General features: G+C 42.0%; 1 protein-coding gene across 1 annotated transcript in view; it reads left to right on the top strand.

Moving 5' to 3' along the window:
• LOC135203634 (organic cation transporter protein-like) overlaps positions 1 to 16,873 on the top strand; it is a 98,298-nt gene that overhangs the window by 24,205 nt on the left and 57,220 nt on the right. Inside the window, 3 exon segments of the mRNA XM_064233471.1 lie at positions 1,681 to 1,835; positions 2,105 to 2,273; positions 3,251 to 3,404. Of these exon segments, the coding sequence (XP_064089541.1) occupies positions 1,681 to 1,835; positions 2,105 to 2,273; positions 3,251 to 3,404 (478 nt within the window).

Genomic DNA, 16,873 nt, shown 5'->3' with positions numbered 1-16,873 from the left:
CTGCCAGAACAGTTTTTGGTCGAAGATATGGGGGAGAGACGATGCTTATGGGACCATAAGCATGATAGTTTTATGAAAAAGGGTCTTAAATGAAAAAATTACCAAGAGATCACCATGCAACTCAGGGAAAACTTTCCTGAACTTGCTGATCTTTATACAAATAAGCATGCTAGTATATCGTGAATATCAGATTGTTATATAGCCTGTTTTTTTTTTTTTTTTTTTTTTTTTTTTTTTTTTTTTTTTTTTTTTTATTTTTTTTTTTTTTCAAATATATCTATACAAATTTTGCAGTGTTTCTCTAGCTCAATTTATAATACAGTCTGACTGTGGTTGTGTAAACAAGGTTACGAATAGCCTATCTAGGCTAGCCCTAGTTTATTTTTTTAAATAAAACTTTTCGTGTTTTTTTTTTTTTTTTTTTTTTTTCTTTTTTTAATTAGGACCAAACCCAAAGACTTTTTTTTTTTTTTTTTTTTTTTTTTTTTTTTTAAATTTGCGAGGGATCATAAAACACATGCAAGCACGACCCACTAGTTGCTTTTGTGTTACAAACCATAGTTGTTTTATCATTCCGGGAAGTCACAGCTCAGATGGTTTGTTTACGTTTTGACGACGACAACCATGGTATGAAGAAGAACGTGTGTGACAACCAGAGTATGGAATGACGTCGACTTCTTTGGAAAGTCGACGACAAACTCAGAAAAAGTCAAGGGAAATTTTGCTAGTGTGACAGCGCCAAGTGGGAGGCGACCCTTGGCTCTACCACCGCACCACTACGAGTCAAGACGAGTGCCAACCAGAGGCAGTGTTCATCTGCATAGCTCTCTTAACTAATTGGAACAACAAGCAACTTGCTTTGAAGTAGAATATGTCCATGACCCCACCTCCTTTCAATGTGGAGTCAGCTATATAATTACTGGGTAAGTCTCATATACAAACATGATATTTTTTATTTTATCATAAAAATATATTTCTCTAATAAAACAAATAGACCAAAGGACCACAAACAAATGAATTAATACATTTATGTACCTTCTTTTATGTCATTTGCCTTCAAGAATTCATAGAACTTTTCTTATAAAAGTTTTAAAATTGTATCCTGCATCAAATTGCTAATGAAATTGGTAACTGCAACCAGACTGAACTGTATACGTATTCTTAAGCTCTTTATACTTACTGACCTTACATTGGGTTTCCTTGCTATCCAAATTTTACTTTTGATACAGCACCTGCAAACAGCACTATTTTGGTCATGTCCTTCAGAGTTGATGACAAGGCACTATTTAGTGAGAAGACAAATTTCTTATTTGTAGAGTATCTGGATGTAATTAACAGCCTGAACTAAATTCATGCAAAGCAGTTGCTCTTTATTATCGATTTCATTAACATGAGGGCTTGTGCAGATGTACATATCTGAACTACTTGGAGCTAACTTCAGGAATATCTGTTGTAGAATTAATTTATCCTAATTCTGGTTGCTATTGAAAAGTGTAATGTAAATGACTTAACTTGGATTAGTTTAAAATTTTCCAAACTTATTTGTATACATATACATGTATCATAACTTTGAAAGTGTTCACAATTCATCATCGATAACTGAGTAAAAGCATGGTGACGCTATTATGGTCTATGATTAACATTTTTCTAGTGCTGAAGTACTGTCATATTCTCCGACAGGTATGGTCGGAAAACAGTGTTTGTAGCTGGGGCTGTGTTGTTTGCACTCATGGCCATTGTATCCAGTTGGATGCCCAGTATTTCTTCTATTCTCTTGTTTCGATTTTTACTTGGAACTATGCATCCAACACTTCTGAAGACAGGATACATTCTAGGTAAATCAGAATTTAAATTAAGGAAAACTACTTAGAATTTCAATGTGTCTGTATACAGAAAAGGCAGATTTTTAACTTAGTAGGGTGTATTAGTTATGATGTATTGTGCATTGTTGAAAAATGGGCTAAAATTAACATTTTACAGATGAATTGTATATACTTATATATATTTGTATGAGCTTATGCTGTTTTTCCTTCATATCCCATTAAAGCTCTGTAATTGGCTGTGCTGATTGGTAATTGTATGTTTTGTCTACCTTTGCAAACAGCTGTGGAAATAACTGACCCAAAACTGAGGTCATTGGTGGGTGTTATTTATTTTCTTCCCTGGGCATTGGGGACAATGGCTTGGGGAGGATTGGCATACTTGGTGAGGAGCTGGCGATGGCTACAACTCTGTGCTTCCCTACCATGCCTTCTTTTAATGCCAGCACTATGGTAAGTTGATCATGAATTGTCTCTTCATGCAAAAACTGTTTAATTCATCACTGATTTATATTGGTTCTCTTTTGGATGCACCCGATCTCTGAAAGACTGGTAGGTATTGTTCCTTTGTCTCAACATTTTTATTAATTGCCCTGTTAAGTTTTGTCAGCAAGGAATATAGGTTTCAAAGTAATACTTGTAAAGAAGAAAATATATTGCAGTACCACTACAAAGTGGGAAATTCAAAGCTCAGCGTTAAATATAAATCTATATCGTATGAGTTTACTGGGCAAATTTTGACATTCTGTTATCTGTTGTTTCCTGGGGAATTGGTTGATATGATTCCAAGAACTGGCGTGATAACAACAATGTTGAAAACTAATAATTCTCCAATACCATTAACATGTACTGTGTGACTGTTTGCACATTTAATAATGTAATTTCAGTAGACCATACAGGTTGCTGCCGCCTCAGCATTATGAAACAGCTGATGCCCAAGACAGAACAAAATACTCAACAGGCTCTAACATTTTTACTGTTAAATGGTCTAAGTTTGTTACTTTTCACTCAGGGATCATATGCTTGTAATTAAAGTTCATATAATCCTCTTTGTCATTTGAGGTACAAATTTCATAGTAGAACAAGCTTTTGTAAAAGTTTTCCAGCCTCCATGCAATGCATTTTATTCGACTGTCAGTTCTTTGAGACAAATCTCTTAAGCTGTCAGTTTTGAACACTATGTTTACCCAATTATTAAATTTTGAACTTTATTTTTGAGAAATGAGATTGATTTATTTGTGGTGAGCAAACCTTTGGGGCAGCCCTATGAGACCTAAAAAGTTACCTCAGTTTTTCTGCATAAAAGTATTTAATAATTAAAAAAAAAAAAAAAAAAAAAAAAAAAAAAAAAAAAGATGTTTTATATATCAGAGGTTTGTAGATGACTCCATATTGGCTAAAAAAAAAAAATAAAAACTTATATATCACAGGTTTGTAGATGAGTCTCCACGTTGGCTTAGTGTACGAGGCCAACACAAACGTGCTTTGGAAGTTATTAAAAAAGCTGCAAGATGGAATAAAACTGTTATACCATCAGATGAAGAACTCATGTGCATTTTTAAAGAGAGCCAAGATAAGGTCAAAGTAAGTTTTATAAACTTTTTCTTTTTGGATGCAGCATTTTTACCTTTGTTTTTGTTGGAGTCCCTTTGGTGAGTGTTGTACATTAGCTTGAATATTTTTGGCACATTAATTTTTTTATAGAGTTTTTATTATATTCCTTGTTCAGTGAAACTAGTTGGTGTAAATATGGAATGGAATGATATTCACATCATAGAAAACAAAAGTTGAGTAAGTTTTCTCCTTAAGATATTGGTGTCATGAATGAATATTACTTGTGACTACTGTAATTCAGTTAACTCTTCACTCGTTAAATGGAACTTTGATGTTATGGTAACCATAAATTATAAACAAAAGTATCAGCATTGTCCTTATAGTTCTTCATTCTGATTTATGCTTATTTTTATGATAAAGTCCCAAGAGGCTCAAAGTTGTGGTCTCTAGTTCCCCAACAATATAACCCTTTCTTTTTTTCTGAAGAGATGTAATAAGAGAGGAGGCACACACTCAAATTGGAGAAGAATTTCTTCCAATTTTTAATGTCAGAGCACATGATATTAGAGCTGTAGCTTCGTCCTTAACATTCAAGCAATCTCTCGTTGTCTTCAGTTGTTCAAGCTACCTATTGGAGGTGCAAATCAGTGTTTGCTTTGTTCTACTTAAAGGAAGTAGAAACTATATTTAGTGACTGCACTGTAGGAAGTGTACCGTTCTTCTTTTATCCTCACCTTAATAGAAGTTGTTGAGTTGAAGCTGATTCTGGGGGTACTGTGTACTCCTCCGGTCAGTTTAATAGATGGGTATTGGTTTTTGAATCATTTTTGGTGTAGGGATTGATTTGTTGTCTAGTTATTTTTGTGATGGTAATGCACCCTGGGCAGGGATAAAACTATGCTTTAGTAACGTTTGAAGTACTCCTTCGCTTAAAGCTCCCACTCTCGCAGTAGGCAACCCTTGGCTATACTGCCATGGCTTTACAAAGTAAGATGAGCGCCAACCAGAGGCAGTAACTTCCTGCAGCAGCTGTTTTACTGGTAAGGAACAACAAGCATTTTTACCTATGCTCAAAGTTATGATATTGCCTGATATTTTGTATTTTGGGGAATAGATTATGTCCTTGCGGCCCAACTCCTGTCAATGTGGGAATAAGCTATTTAATTATTGGGTAAGTTGCTTATACAAAACTGACACTTAAAGTTTAATAACTTTTTGTATATACTTACCCAGGACAGGCAGTCCTAGGTTATCGGCAGGGGTTCCATTCTCGGCGGGTGCTTATAAGCAAAAACGGCCGTTAATTGAAACTCGGGGTATTTATGGCGCCAAGTTTTGGTTAATGGCTCCTCTGTTATGGTGCAGATAACCGAAACTTATCCTGTTGTGGTGCCAGAAATCGCTGAATTTATGCTGCCGGACAGTGCCTAAACTGGATTGCCATTAACCAAGTCTGCCGATAACTGGGGACTGTCTGTAATGAAAGATTAGAGGCCCACCCTCCTCCCCTTGCAAGGACATAGGGCATAAATAAATTGTTGGCTCCTTGCCAAGTTGTCATTTTTAAGCTGCCGTTAGTTAGAAACTATAACTATTTAATTACTGGGTAAGTATATACGTATGTAGGGGCTCTGCCTTTGTCTAAAGATCTGTGATGTTATACGCAAGTATCTGTTGGTATACTTCCCATCCTCGTCGGAGTATCATCGATTGCGATGATAATTCTAAGTTTCTTCAGTATATTCTTTGGGTATCAAGGTGAAGACGTTTAAAACTCATGTTGGTAAACTTAACAATGTATTTGCGAAACTACATCCTCTAGGAGAGGAAGTAGAAGTCTGAGATACAATGTAATTACAAAATCATAGGAGAGCAAACCTTAGCTCAGCATACGAACATACATACAGATGAACATATGAGACAAAAGTCACATAGCACGGTTTATGGGTATAGGTCAACATGGTTTCTCAAGCGAAAGCATTGTTGACGATTCACAGACGACCAATGGCATTTGTAATGAGCTACCAGGTGTCTACAAATTAGGACGCTGATACAACACGTCAAGGCTTAGTCAACATTACATTATCAATGCCTATCACACTCCTGCAAGTTCCTATTTGACCCCTTGGGTCATTGGTTTAATTAACAACATAGTTTTTATTGTTATAGTATATGGAATGTCACAAACATTCCTCACTTATATGTAAACACATACATAATTGCTCGGTCGGCTACAAAACCAAACTCTGAACAATACTCAAGGCATGAGGTTTGACTTGCATTTGGCCCATAGGAGTGTGATACAGAAATTAACGTGAATATATAGTTAACTCATAATTACCAGCAAGTGGTTAAGGAATGATATTCAATTGGTTATATGTAAAAAATCAGATATATAGAAAATACTCATAAGAAAAAAGAATACAGTAGAGCCTCGTTAATCACGGGGGATAGGGCCCAGAACCCCCCCATGATGAGTAAATACCCGTGTTATCCTGGTACCCCCACCCCCCCCCCCCCCCCTGAAAATTGCTTTAAACAGCCTACTTTAATAATTAACCCACCCAAGACCACTATTTCAATGTTTATAACTGCCTACTTTAGTTAAGCACCATATTTTTTACTATCACCTTAAACTAAATTCAAGACAGTTTCAAAGTTATTCTTTCCTATCTTCAATTTCCCCTGCATCAGATCAGCAAACAAAATTATAATTCCTTTCTATTTTTCAGGATTTGGCTGCTGCAACAAACTAAAAAGTACATAAGTATATTCTTTTATTACTCGTGAATGCACATATTTAATGATAAAAAAACAATGATTTATAACCGTCTGATTACAGCACCCAAAAAAAAAAAAAAAAAACTATAATATTAATTGTAAATAAATACCCAGCAAAATACAGCAGTAAAAATCTAGTTTTCGTCTTTTGTTTACGTTTAGAATCAGCTGATGGACGTTTATTACCGAAAGAATTATTTTGGAAAACAATTTAGTTGCTAAATGAAACTAATTTATTAATGGAATATTATTAATAGTTTATGAATAGTAATTGATACAGTAATTTCAATTTCGATTAGAGAGAGAGAGGAGAGAGGATAGAGAGAGGAGGAGAGAGATAGAAGAGAGAGAGAGAGCAGCTTGTGACAAGAGTAACTTGAATAGCTTGAGAGAGCAGCTTGGGACTAGAGTACTGTTGACTATCTTAGCTCGAGAATAACAATGAAATTTGTATTTTAAATATTTTATGATGATGATAAATGAAACATGGATAGTGATAAGATATTCTCTTGTATACTGTTATAATATGTGATGAAATCATTGAGTCAACTATAAAGTTGTATTGAAGCACAGTTTCGTAAATCACAGAAAGAATAAAAATATGGCAACATTTTATTCTTTCGGGGAAGCATCTTGTTCTTTTTATTACGATATAATAAGATCAGTATTATAGTTTTTTTTCTCCCCCCCGTAAGTGATGAGAGAGAGAGAGAGATTTTGCTATTTACATTCATAGTATTTGAAAATTTGTGAATGAGTTTTTATTCTAAAAATGCATTTAGTCATGAAAAGAAGAGAAAAACAGTAATTACGAATCTTGCTCTATGATAAAATTCGTAATTTCGTTAATTTTCCGGAATATACGTAGCATTTGGGCTTCACAAAAAAAGTAAGTAAAGTGATTTATGACAGAGTTTAGAGGATACTTACGTAAAAATACATCGGTACTTTGTAGAACGTGACGTCACGGTGGTCATAATTGTATTTTTTTCGTGAATGAATATACATTTATGATAAAAAATACAGGCAGTCCCCGGGTTATGACAGGGGTTCCGTTCTTTAAGAACGTCGTTCGTAACCCGAAAATCGTCGTAAGCCGGAACAACGTTCTTGAAAACATGTCCACAGGGAAAATTTCACTAATTAGCAATTTTTCTTAGGGCCGTATCTCTAAAATTATCACTAATTTACTTTTTTTTTCATGTGCAAAACTGTGTATTCACAAATTACTGTATATATTTTCATTAAAATACAAGAGAAAGAGAGAGAGAGAGATTACATAAAACCATTAAATTCATTGACCATTGTATGGCATTGTTAAGCTCCGAGTGTCCACTGGAGTTATGAGGTAGGGAAATTGATACAGAAAAAGACGACACGGGAAGAATTTTCTTTTGAAATTAGTTATCGTATTATTACTACTTCTATTATTATTATTATTATTATTTGAAATATTATAAAACATGTGCATCTACCATAAAATTCTCTCATCTCAGTAAGAAAGAGGAATTATCCTTACAGTGAAATGGAAAGGTCATTTTCATCTCTTTAAAAATACGACCATTATGAATTTTGTTATTAAAGTTTTAGTTATTCATTATTATTAAATAACTGAAATAATTGTCAACAAACATTTTACATACTAGTACCATAAAAATTCTTTCATCTCGGTAAAAGAGAGAGAGAGAGAGAGAGAGAGAGAGAGAGAGAGGAGAGAGAGAGAGAGAGTGTTTATCTCTCTGTTCTCTCAAAAAATACTTATAACGCTTCCAGCAAAAGATAGGGAGGGAGTTACCACTATGACACATTATCAATCTTGTGTGGCAAAAGAGAGAGAGAGAGAGAGAGAGATGAGAGAGAGAGAGAGAGAGAGAGAGAGATAGAGAGAGAGTTAACCTTAATTAAAAGTGACATGGATAGATTAGTACGTATTGTATTTCTTTAAATACTATCACATATGAATTTGTAATTACAGTTATTATTATTATTATTATTATTATTATTATTATTATTATTATTAGTTTGAAAGTAATTAAAAACAAATAGTAACAAGTACATAAAAAATCTCGAGTCTCGAGTAATGAGAGAGAGAGAGAGAGAGAGAGAGAGAGAGAGAGAGAGAGAGAGAGAGAGAGAGAGAGAGAGAGAGAAACTATGGTTTTTATATCCAAGTCTTAAGTAGAGTATAAATGGATTCTTTAAGTGAAATAATGTTTCAATGATATTTTGCTGTTTTGTTATTAAAGGATATGTATGCTGTTTGAGAATGCGTTCCTTATCCTTGACTAGGGTTACCATACAGTTTAATAGCGTAAATTAATTTTATATGCGCCTCCGCTCAGAAACTAGTTCTGCGTATGAAGTATCGTTAAAAGGCATAAAAAACCATTGTTACCTTGGAATTTGCGTTGTAATCTAACCAGAAACTTAGTTTTGTTAATTATGTATAGTACTGGAAATAAGCAATGATTTGACTGGGCATCCCAAGCTAGTGTATTCATTCGCTCGGAAACTAGTTCCGCATATGAGGCGTCACTAAAAAAATTTAAAAAATATGACATAAAAAGTGTCGAAAATCATCATAGCCTCAAAATTTTTGTTGTAATCTAACCAAAAACTTATTTTTATTAATATACTGTGCTAAACTATAAAGGATTCTTATCATAGTATGCGTTTTTTAAAAGCGTCGTTAACTCAGAGCGTCGGAAGCGTCAGCGTCGGAACCTCGGACAAGCGTCCGTAACCCGCAGGGCGGATTTTTCAATGAATATTTAAGAAAAAGCGTCGTAACCTCGGAACGTCGTAAGCCAGACCCGTCGTAACCTGGGGACTGCCTGTAGTTACTGTACTGCTTAGAGTACCATACTGTAATATTAATGTAATCACATCAAAATAAAGTAATCATTGTTCATTGTATACTGTAAACATGTAAAGTTGATTTTTGTCTTTTGAAAAATGGATTCCCCAAGGATTTTCCTTGAAGAGGCTTTTTATTATGAAGATATGCCAATAATATATAAGATTTGCGTTTTATTATGAATATATGACAATAATATATGGTAAAAATGGTTTTATTACATTTACGCTTCGTCGCTGATTGCAAACAACATACGATAATCTATGACAATTATCGTTTGTAAGACTGCAGTCTTGAGAGAAGTTGATTACGTTATACCAAAACAATAATGAAGTTCGAATTGAAAATTTATGTTTTCCTAAATGTTATTACTACTGTTATTAAACAACTACTATTAACATTTCTAAAAGGTTAAGAATGACAAAGGTGCTGTGAAGTGTAACTCAATGTTTGTTCATGACACTTACCTGTCAGATATATATATATATATATATATATATATATATATATATATATATATATATATATATATATATATATATATTATATATATATATATATATATATAGCTGTATTCTCCGAAGTCCGACAGAATTTCAAAACTCCCGGCACACGCAGTAGTCGGCCAGGTGGTTAGTACCCATTCCCGCCGCTGGGAGGCGGGTGTCAGGAACCATTCCCATCTTCTATTCAGATTTTCTCTGTCGCCGGTGCTGTAAACAACTGTTTCCAGTACCTCCACATAGGATTTTGGATAAACTCTTTGTTCACTTGAGTATTTGATTGTCTCTTGGGGTTTGGACTTTGCTCGGTGGATTGGCATACGCGATTGTGGTTTTTCATTGGATTTGGTTTTGGATTTCTCTAAATATTGTCCTGGATCTAGTTCACTTTTTAGTTTTAGTGTTGTAGCGGTGCTTAGAATGTAAAGTTAGGCTACTGAAGGCTTCGGTGGACCCTCATACAGTATGCACGAAATGTAGAGATCATATTTGTTTGATAAATGATAGGTGTAAAGAGTGTGAAAGATTGACTGACAATGAATGGAAGACTTATGATTCGTATGTTCGTAAGCTTGAAAGGGATAGAATCAGAAGATCTTCCTCCAGAAGTGCTTCTGTAAAGAGTCAGGGTAGTAATTTGCATTCTAACCCACCTGTAGAGGTTGTTACACCTAACCCTATGTATTTGCCTTCGGGCAATGAAGTTATACCTTTGGAAGGTATTGCCCTTTCTTCCATCATGGAGTCGATTCGTGCGCTCGAATCGAAAGTGCGTGCATTAAATACCACAGTGAAGTGTAGTAAAAACGTTAGTGCCCCTAGTGTAGTGGAGGGGGCGTCAGATCGGTCCCATAGTGCCTCTAGGTATAGACCTCTGTCGGACTCCCAGGACTCAGGGAATGGACATGTCAAAAACCGAAGGAGGGCTACGGGAAATTCCCACCGGTGTGGCGTCCCTTCAGCAGATACTGCGGACGCTTCCCAGGCTGCCAAAGAGCGTGAACGAGCTCGGATATTGAAGGAGTGTTTTTCTTCCTCCGAGGCGTCCTCTCCTTACCGGGGATGGAGCTCTCGGGGGGCCTCTCAAGGGGAGAGCGGGATTGACGTTAGATGTCGCACAGGCGGCCATCGTCTTTCTCGTCCTCTTAAGAGAGGTTTTAAGGAAGAGGACGCTTCACGTCCTGCTTCTCGTCCTGTTCTTTCATCATCACCCGAACGCTTCGAGGACTTGACTCCTAAGAAGAGATGCAGGACGTCCTCTGATGAGGACGCTTTCGAGCACTATCGTCGCCCTAAAGTTCAGAGGAAGAAGAGGGCTTCCATTCGCCCTTCTTCGCATATGATGAGTCCTTCTCCTGAACGTGGAACTTCTCCGTCTAATGAGACTCGTGTGCAGTTGCGTCAACAATTGTCGTCTTTCTTCGCAAGGAGAGAAGAGGAGCCCCAACGGCGTAGAAAGGATCTTTGGCTTCCTGTTAAAAGATCGAAGCAACCCTTGACAGCTTCTCCTCGTTCTTCAGCCTCCCCTTCGTCGTCCTCTTCTGGATTCTTCAAACTCAACCGAGAGCATGCAAGTTCTTCCGGAGAGAGAGTTTCCAGAAGGGGGGGGGGGGACAGAAGCGTTAGATGTCTCACAGGTGGCCCTCGCTTTGTCAGGACGTTGGAGAACGTTCAAGAGAAGCTTCGTGACTATGTTTTCGCCAGGCTTCTGCATCAACTCGACGTTTCTATCATGATAGGAGCCTACCACGCCCTGAATCGTATGCCAGGATGTTCGAAAAGGCTCTAGGATTCCTTCCCTTCAAAGAGAACAACGTTTAGACTATGTTTCTGATCTTACCCCTCAAGAAAGAGAATTGTTTATAATCAAATATCGACTAATAGGCTCGTGGTTTATAGTATGATAAACTTCTCGACGTCTCGAAAGGAAGTCGTAAGACTCACCAGGACGCTTGCGAGGATGCCCGATGCAAGTTAAGCGTCCTGAGTGAAGTTTGAAAGACGCTCGACATCCATCGGAGCAAGTCCCCGCTTCAGGACGCTTTTGAGGACGCTTCTTTACTTGATAAAGCGTACGTCCTTATAGACAATACCGCGCAGCGAGATCAACAGCTTTCGTTGAGAGACGTGCGACTTCCTGCGAGTCCTAATTCTCGCTCCCTTAGCATGGACGCTCTGGCTGGATGCGCTGGACGCCATACTAATCGGGAAGTTTCAACCTAGATCGGACTTCTCTGCCGTTCAGAAAGCATAGGCGTACTCCACTGCGAGGAGCTCAACAGAATTCTGCAAGGAGGCTTTTGAAGAACCTTAGCCCCTAATTGCTTCGAGAGACAGCCTTACAAGGAAGTTTCAAGGTTTCAAAGACAGCAGCGCGGATAGAGGCTCCCCTTTACAAACAGAGCCTCAAAGTTTAATGACTTCTTGTTCAGCTAAAGAACCTTCTGCCTGTCAAGATCAAGGAGAGTCTTCTAGCGATGCTCGTCCTGCAGAAGAGGAAGAGCCTTCAGAAGCATCTACAGATTATAGCACGTTAACACGCTTACTGAAGGAATTGTTTTCGGACAAATTCCAAGCACCAGTTCCTCTCTCCCCGCCTTCGCAACTATCCTCATCTAAGACTAGAAAAGCTCCTGGATTTGTTAGGATGGCTTCTTCACTCTCTACGAAGAGAGCGTTCAAAAGAATGAATGACTGGATGGAATCAAGAAAGACGAAAGGAAAGACTTCCTTTGCTCTTCCTCCAGCTAAGCTAAACGGGAGAGCCGGTATATGGTATGAGACCGGAGAAGAAACAGGATTGAGGCTTCCTTCGTCTGCACAAGGTGACTTCTCAAACCTGGTCCTCGGCTAAGGTTTCATGGACTATGCCTGAAATAGATCACCATCTAAAAGGACTATACACGACGCTGGAAGTATTTAACTTCCTAGACTGGTGCTTAGGAGCTTTAGGTCTGCAGTCTAAAAGCCCAGAATCAGTGTCACTAGAAGAATTATCGAGCGTCCTGCATGAAAAAAAATAAAAAAGGACAAAGATAGTAATGGGATTGGCTCAGATGACTGGCAGCCCACTTTACTACGGGGATATTAAAGAAACGAGCGCTTTTCTGCAGTTTTACTGCTAAATCAGTTTCCTCTGTGCAGAAAGCAGAGTTACTATTCGCCCCCTTTTCTTCTCATCTTTTTCCAGAAAACATGGTAAAAGATTTATCTGTGAACCTTAAGGAGAAAGCGACACAGGATTTGCTGTCTCAATCATCTAGACTTCCTACGGCGCAATCCTCTTCTCTAGTAACTCAAGTACCGAAGAAGAATTTGTTCCGATACGTAATACAAACCCTCGGTCCTTTAACAATAGGAAGGTAACTAGCGGCAGCTGGGACGGTCGTAAGCTTCGAACAAGGGGAGAATGGTAGTTAACTGCTTGTCCGATCGTGCGCGCGCCCGCGCGCCCGAGAGGTGAAGAAATCACTTTTGCTTTCGGCCGGCGGGTGTGAAGGACGTGTTCGTCATCGCTCTCTGCCCGCTTCATCGTCGTATTGCGTTTGTTTATATTGTGTTTTCTACTAATGGTTTGGTTTGACTTGAAAATGAAACTGTAAGTACACTGTTTTCATTTTCATTACTTAATTATGAATCAACATGGAGCTATCGCCGTAGAGACGGCGATTTCCGCTCTTTTCATGAATTTGAACCCTTGATTATGTCTCGGTGCCGAGGGCGGGCGCACTCACGCCGAGTCATGTATTTTGGCGAAAGTGTGTAATTGAAAGATGTAAGTACTCTTTTTCATTTATTTTTTTGCCCTGTGCGTTTCGTTGCCGAGAGCTTGATTGCGCTCGGCAAGAGCCTCTTATTTGTATGAATAGAATGCAATGAAAGTGGATTCGCAATGCAGTTTTCTTTTCATTTTCATTTATTAATTGCATCAAATTTAATTTTGGATCAATTTCCGCTCTTACCCGGGAATTAATCCTTACGATTTATTGCTGTGAAAGTGAAAATAGCAAGTGCAGTATTGTTCATTTTCATATATATATGATAGCATCATATTATTATGGATCAAGTTTCCGCTCTTACCGGGAATTGAGTTTTTTCCCCTCGTTTAATATTCTATTGAAGGAATGAAATCGCAATTTTAAGTGCAGTATTCTGTTTCATTTTTTCCATATTACTTTTCACTGCTGTGCGGGGGTAGGGGAACCGCGAAGGTCTGCCAGGAAGTCGTCGAAAGCTCTCCCGCGACTCCCTTGGTATCCGATTCTTCGTCTTCTTTCCTGCCCCCCGCTCAGCTTCCTCGTATTTTGTTTTTGGGGTCTTCCTTCCGTTCGGGGTGGGGGCATGTCTCCCCCCCCCGTGCGTGAGGGAACCCCTCTTACTAATCTGTCTGTGCTACCGCAGGTGCTACAGCCGTGGGAGACGACCTTGGACAGGTGGACCACTGCGCGGCTGCAGGGCTTGCCTAGCATCCACGATCTGCTGCAGAGTCTAGCGAGGTCTGGGGCGGTGACCTTGGAGTGGTCTCCACTACAACCTTCACGGCCGTTATGCTGCTTCCCCCCCCGCTGGTCTACACTCCCCATGCTGTGTCGGTGACGCCGTCCTGCCGCCTTCATAGGGCCCAGGTCGCCGCCGTACCGAGGAGGGGTATGCCGCCGCCGCCCGCCTGTGTTTTCTTCGTGTTGGCCTGCCCCAGACTTCCGCTGTTCCAGCAGCTCGCCCCTGGACCGGCCGCCAGTACCACGCTGGCTGCCGATGATTCTACGAGGCGATGGCTGGGCCTGCCGTACCTGTCGCTGATGTGGTTCCCGCTACTGGCTTGGCTGTCCCTTCTGTGTTTACCGCTGCCGCTGTTCCTGCCGCTCCTGAGCTGGTTGCTGTTCCTGTCGCTCCTGGTTCCTGCGCCTGTCCATGCTGGTCCTGCCCATGGTGTGTCTTCCCCAGTCCCAGGTCCTTCCGGAACGGGGAGGTGCAGTCGGGCCGTGTTGCTTCGGCAATAGGCCCGACTCCGGCCTGGATGGAGGACCTGACGACTGTCCTGCGTGAGCTGACGAAGAAGAGGAAGGTGTCATCTTCGTCTGTTTTTTGCTGCTGCCTCTTCCCCTTCGACTTCTAAGGCATAAGCCGAAGAGAAGAAGGCTGCCTCCCCCGCCCTAAGAAGTCTCCTTCGGGAACTTCTAAGGGCCCGTCCCACCTCGGTGGGACGGGGGGTCCTTCTGCTGGTCCTCCTGCTCCTTCGGGACGGCCAGCGGGGCCCGTCTCCCCTTCCGTAAGGAAGAGATAGACGGGGACCAGAGGAGTATCGGTTAGCTCTGGTACTTCCTCGCCTGGTGCTAGCGGCGATGCCGCTACGCCAGGTTCCGGCTCGTCTCTCGTTCGCGGGAGATCCCGAGTGTCGCTCTCCCTCGGAGACCGTGCAGCCAAAGTTTCGGCGCCAGAGTTCGCTCGGCGCCAAGACCACGGCACGGAGCAGAATAGGCTGGCGAGAACCGCTCGAGGTGACTCTCGCCAGGCCAGCGGCCGCTCTCTCAGCGACCAGCTGGTAACCGGGTTTTTGTTTCCCCCTAAGAAGACTCCTTCGGGAACTTCGAAGGGCTCGTCACATTCCGGTGTGACGGGGGGTTCTTCTGCTGGTCCTCCTGTTCCTTCGGGAACGGGGCCCGTCTCCCTTCTGAGAAGAAGAAGAAGACGGGGACCAAGGGTGTGCTGGCTACCGCTGGTACATCCCTCTGCCTGGTCTTGGCAGCTCTGCTGCTAAGCCAGGTACCGGCTCGGTTTCTCGTCCGCGAGAAGTTCCGAGTGTACGATCTCCTTGCGGGTGACCGTGCAGCCAAAAGTTAAGACCCGCCTGAGTTCGCTCAGCGTCATGACCGAGGCACGGAGCAGAAGACTGTCGAGAGCCGCTCAGGTGACTCTCGCCAGGCCAGCGGCCGCTCTCGCAGCGAACCAGCCGGTACCTGGCGGGTGGACGTGACGGTCTCTGACCGGCCACGGGTTTGAGGCTGGGAAGAGGTCCCCCTCCCCCAGGTCCCCTCGACCGACGGTACCAGCCTCGGCTGGTACCAGCGGTTTGACGTGCCGCGAGGACGCTCACCGGTCTCTACGGGCGAAAAGCGAGCTCGCAGGTCAACCTGACCCGCCGCTCCCACAGGACCGGCGGGGGCGGGATACGGTGACCAGCAGCAGCTCGTCTGACGCACGGGACCGGGGTCGACGTGCTCAGTCGAGCCGCTCGCCACAGGTGAGCGGCACGGCCAGGCCTGCAGATCGATCCCCACCGCGGGTTGGTGATCGGCTGCAGCCCCCCACGTACGCTGGTCCTGCCAGCGAGCGGGGGGGTGGGGGGAGGGTCAGGTCTGTCTCTCCACTACCTTCAACTTCCTCGGGCTACACCAACCGGGAAGAGCGAGGTAGCTAGGAGTGATCGTGAGAGGTGCGCGCGCTCACGATCCCGTCACGACGCCGCACGTGCCACGTATGGTCTTAGGACCAACCAGGACGTACGCGCAAGTGATTGGAGGCGATCGTCAGGGGAGAGGGGGTAGCGTCAGTTCTGTCTCTCCGATACCCTTCAACTTCCTCGCATACGCCAGGAAGAGCTAGGTATATAGGAGTGATCGTGAGAGATGCGCCGCTCAACAGATCCCGTTCACGGACGCCCAGCTCGTGCCGATGGTTGGTCTTAGGACCTTCAAACCAGGGACGTAACGCGCAAGTGATTGGAGGGCAACCGTTCAGGGACTGTTGCTTTGGAGTCCTTCTTCTGAAGGAGGAGGGGTCCGGGAGCTGCTCTGTTGGAGGGACTGGACGGTCCTACTCCTCAAGACGCTGTAACTTCCGAGATTCAGAGTAACTTTACCCAGGTTATTGCACTGATTCGTCAGCACAACGACGGGGGGAAGGATCGCCGCTCCCACCCAGCAGAGCCCATCTCTGCTCGAGTCGTTTTGGGGCCCGAGAGGGAACCCCAAACCGACGGTGGGTATGCCGCGATCGGAGCTTACCGATTCTGTCTTTGAACCAGAGTCTCTCGTCTCCGGACAAGAAGGCTCTCTCAAGTTCTGGCCGGTCGATCAAGCTACTTCCACCTCCTCTACTGCGACAGCGGCGTTTCTACGTGTCTTCGGACACCGTATTTAAATACTCCTTCGGTCCTCCTGAGAGGTTTCGACCTCGACGAGATGGAATGATGTCGGAGGACGGTATCGGCTCTCTCCTGTCAGGTGGCGATCAGCCCACCCAGACGACGTTCACAGTGGCGGCAGACCCTTACCTACAGTGAGAGTTCGTAACCCTCCTCGGGAAAAACGTTTTCCCTCCTGACGATACGTTTTCCCAGACTCTGAGAGGCCATCGCC

The sequence above is a fragment of the Macrobrachium nipponense genome, chromosome 36, assembly GCF_015104395.2.
Source record: "Macrobrachium nipponense isolate FS-2020 chromosome 36, ASM1510439v2, whole genome shotgun sequence".
Taxonomy (NCBI): Eukaryota; Metazoa; Arthropoda; class Malacostraca; order Decapoda; family Palaemonidae; genus Macrobrachium; species Macrobrachium nipponense.
The sequence above is the reverse complement of the archived record's forward strand: the minus strand, read 5'-3'. Positions and strand labels throughout refer to the sequence as shown.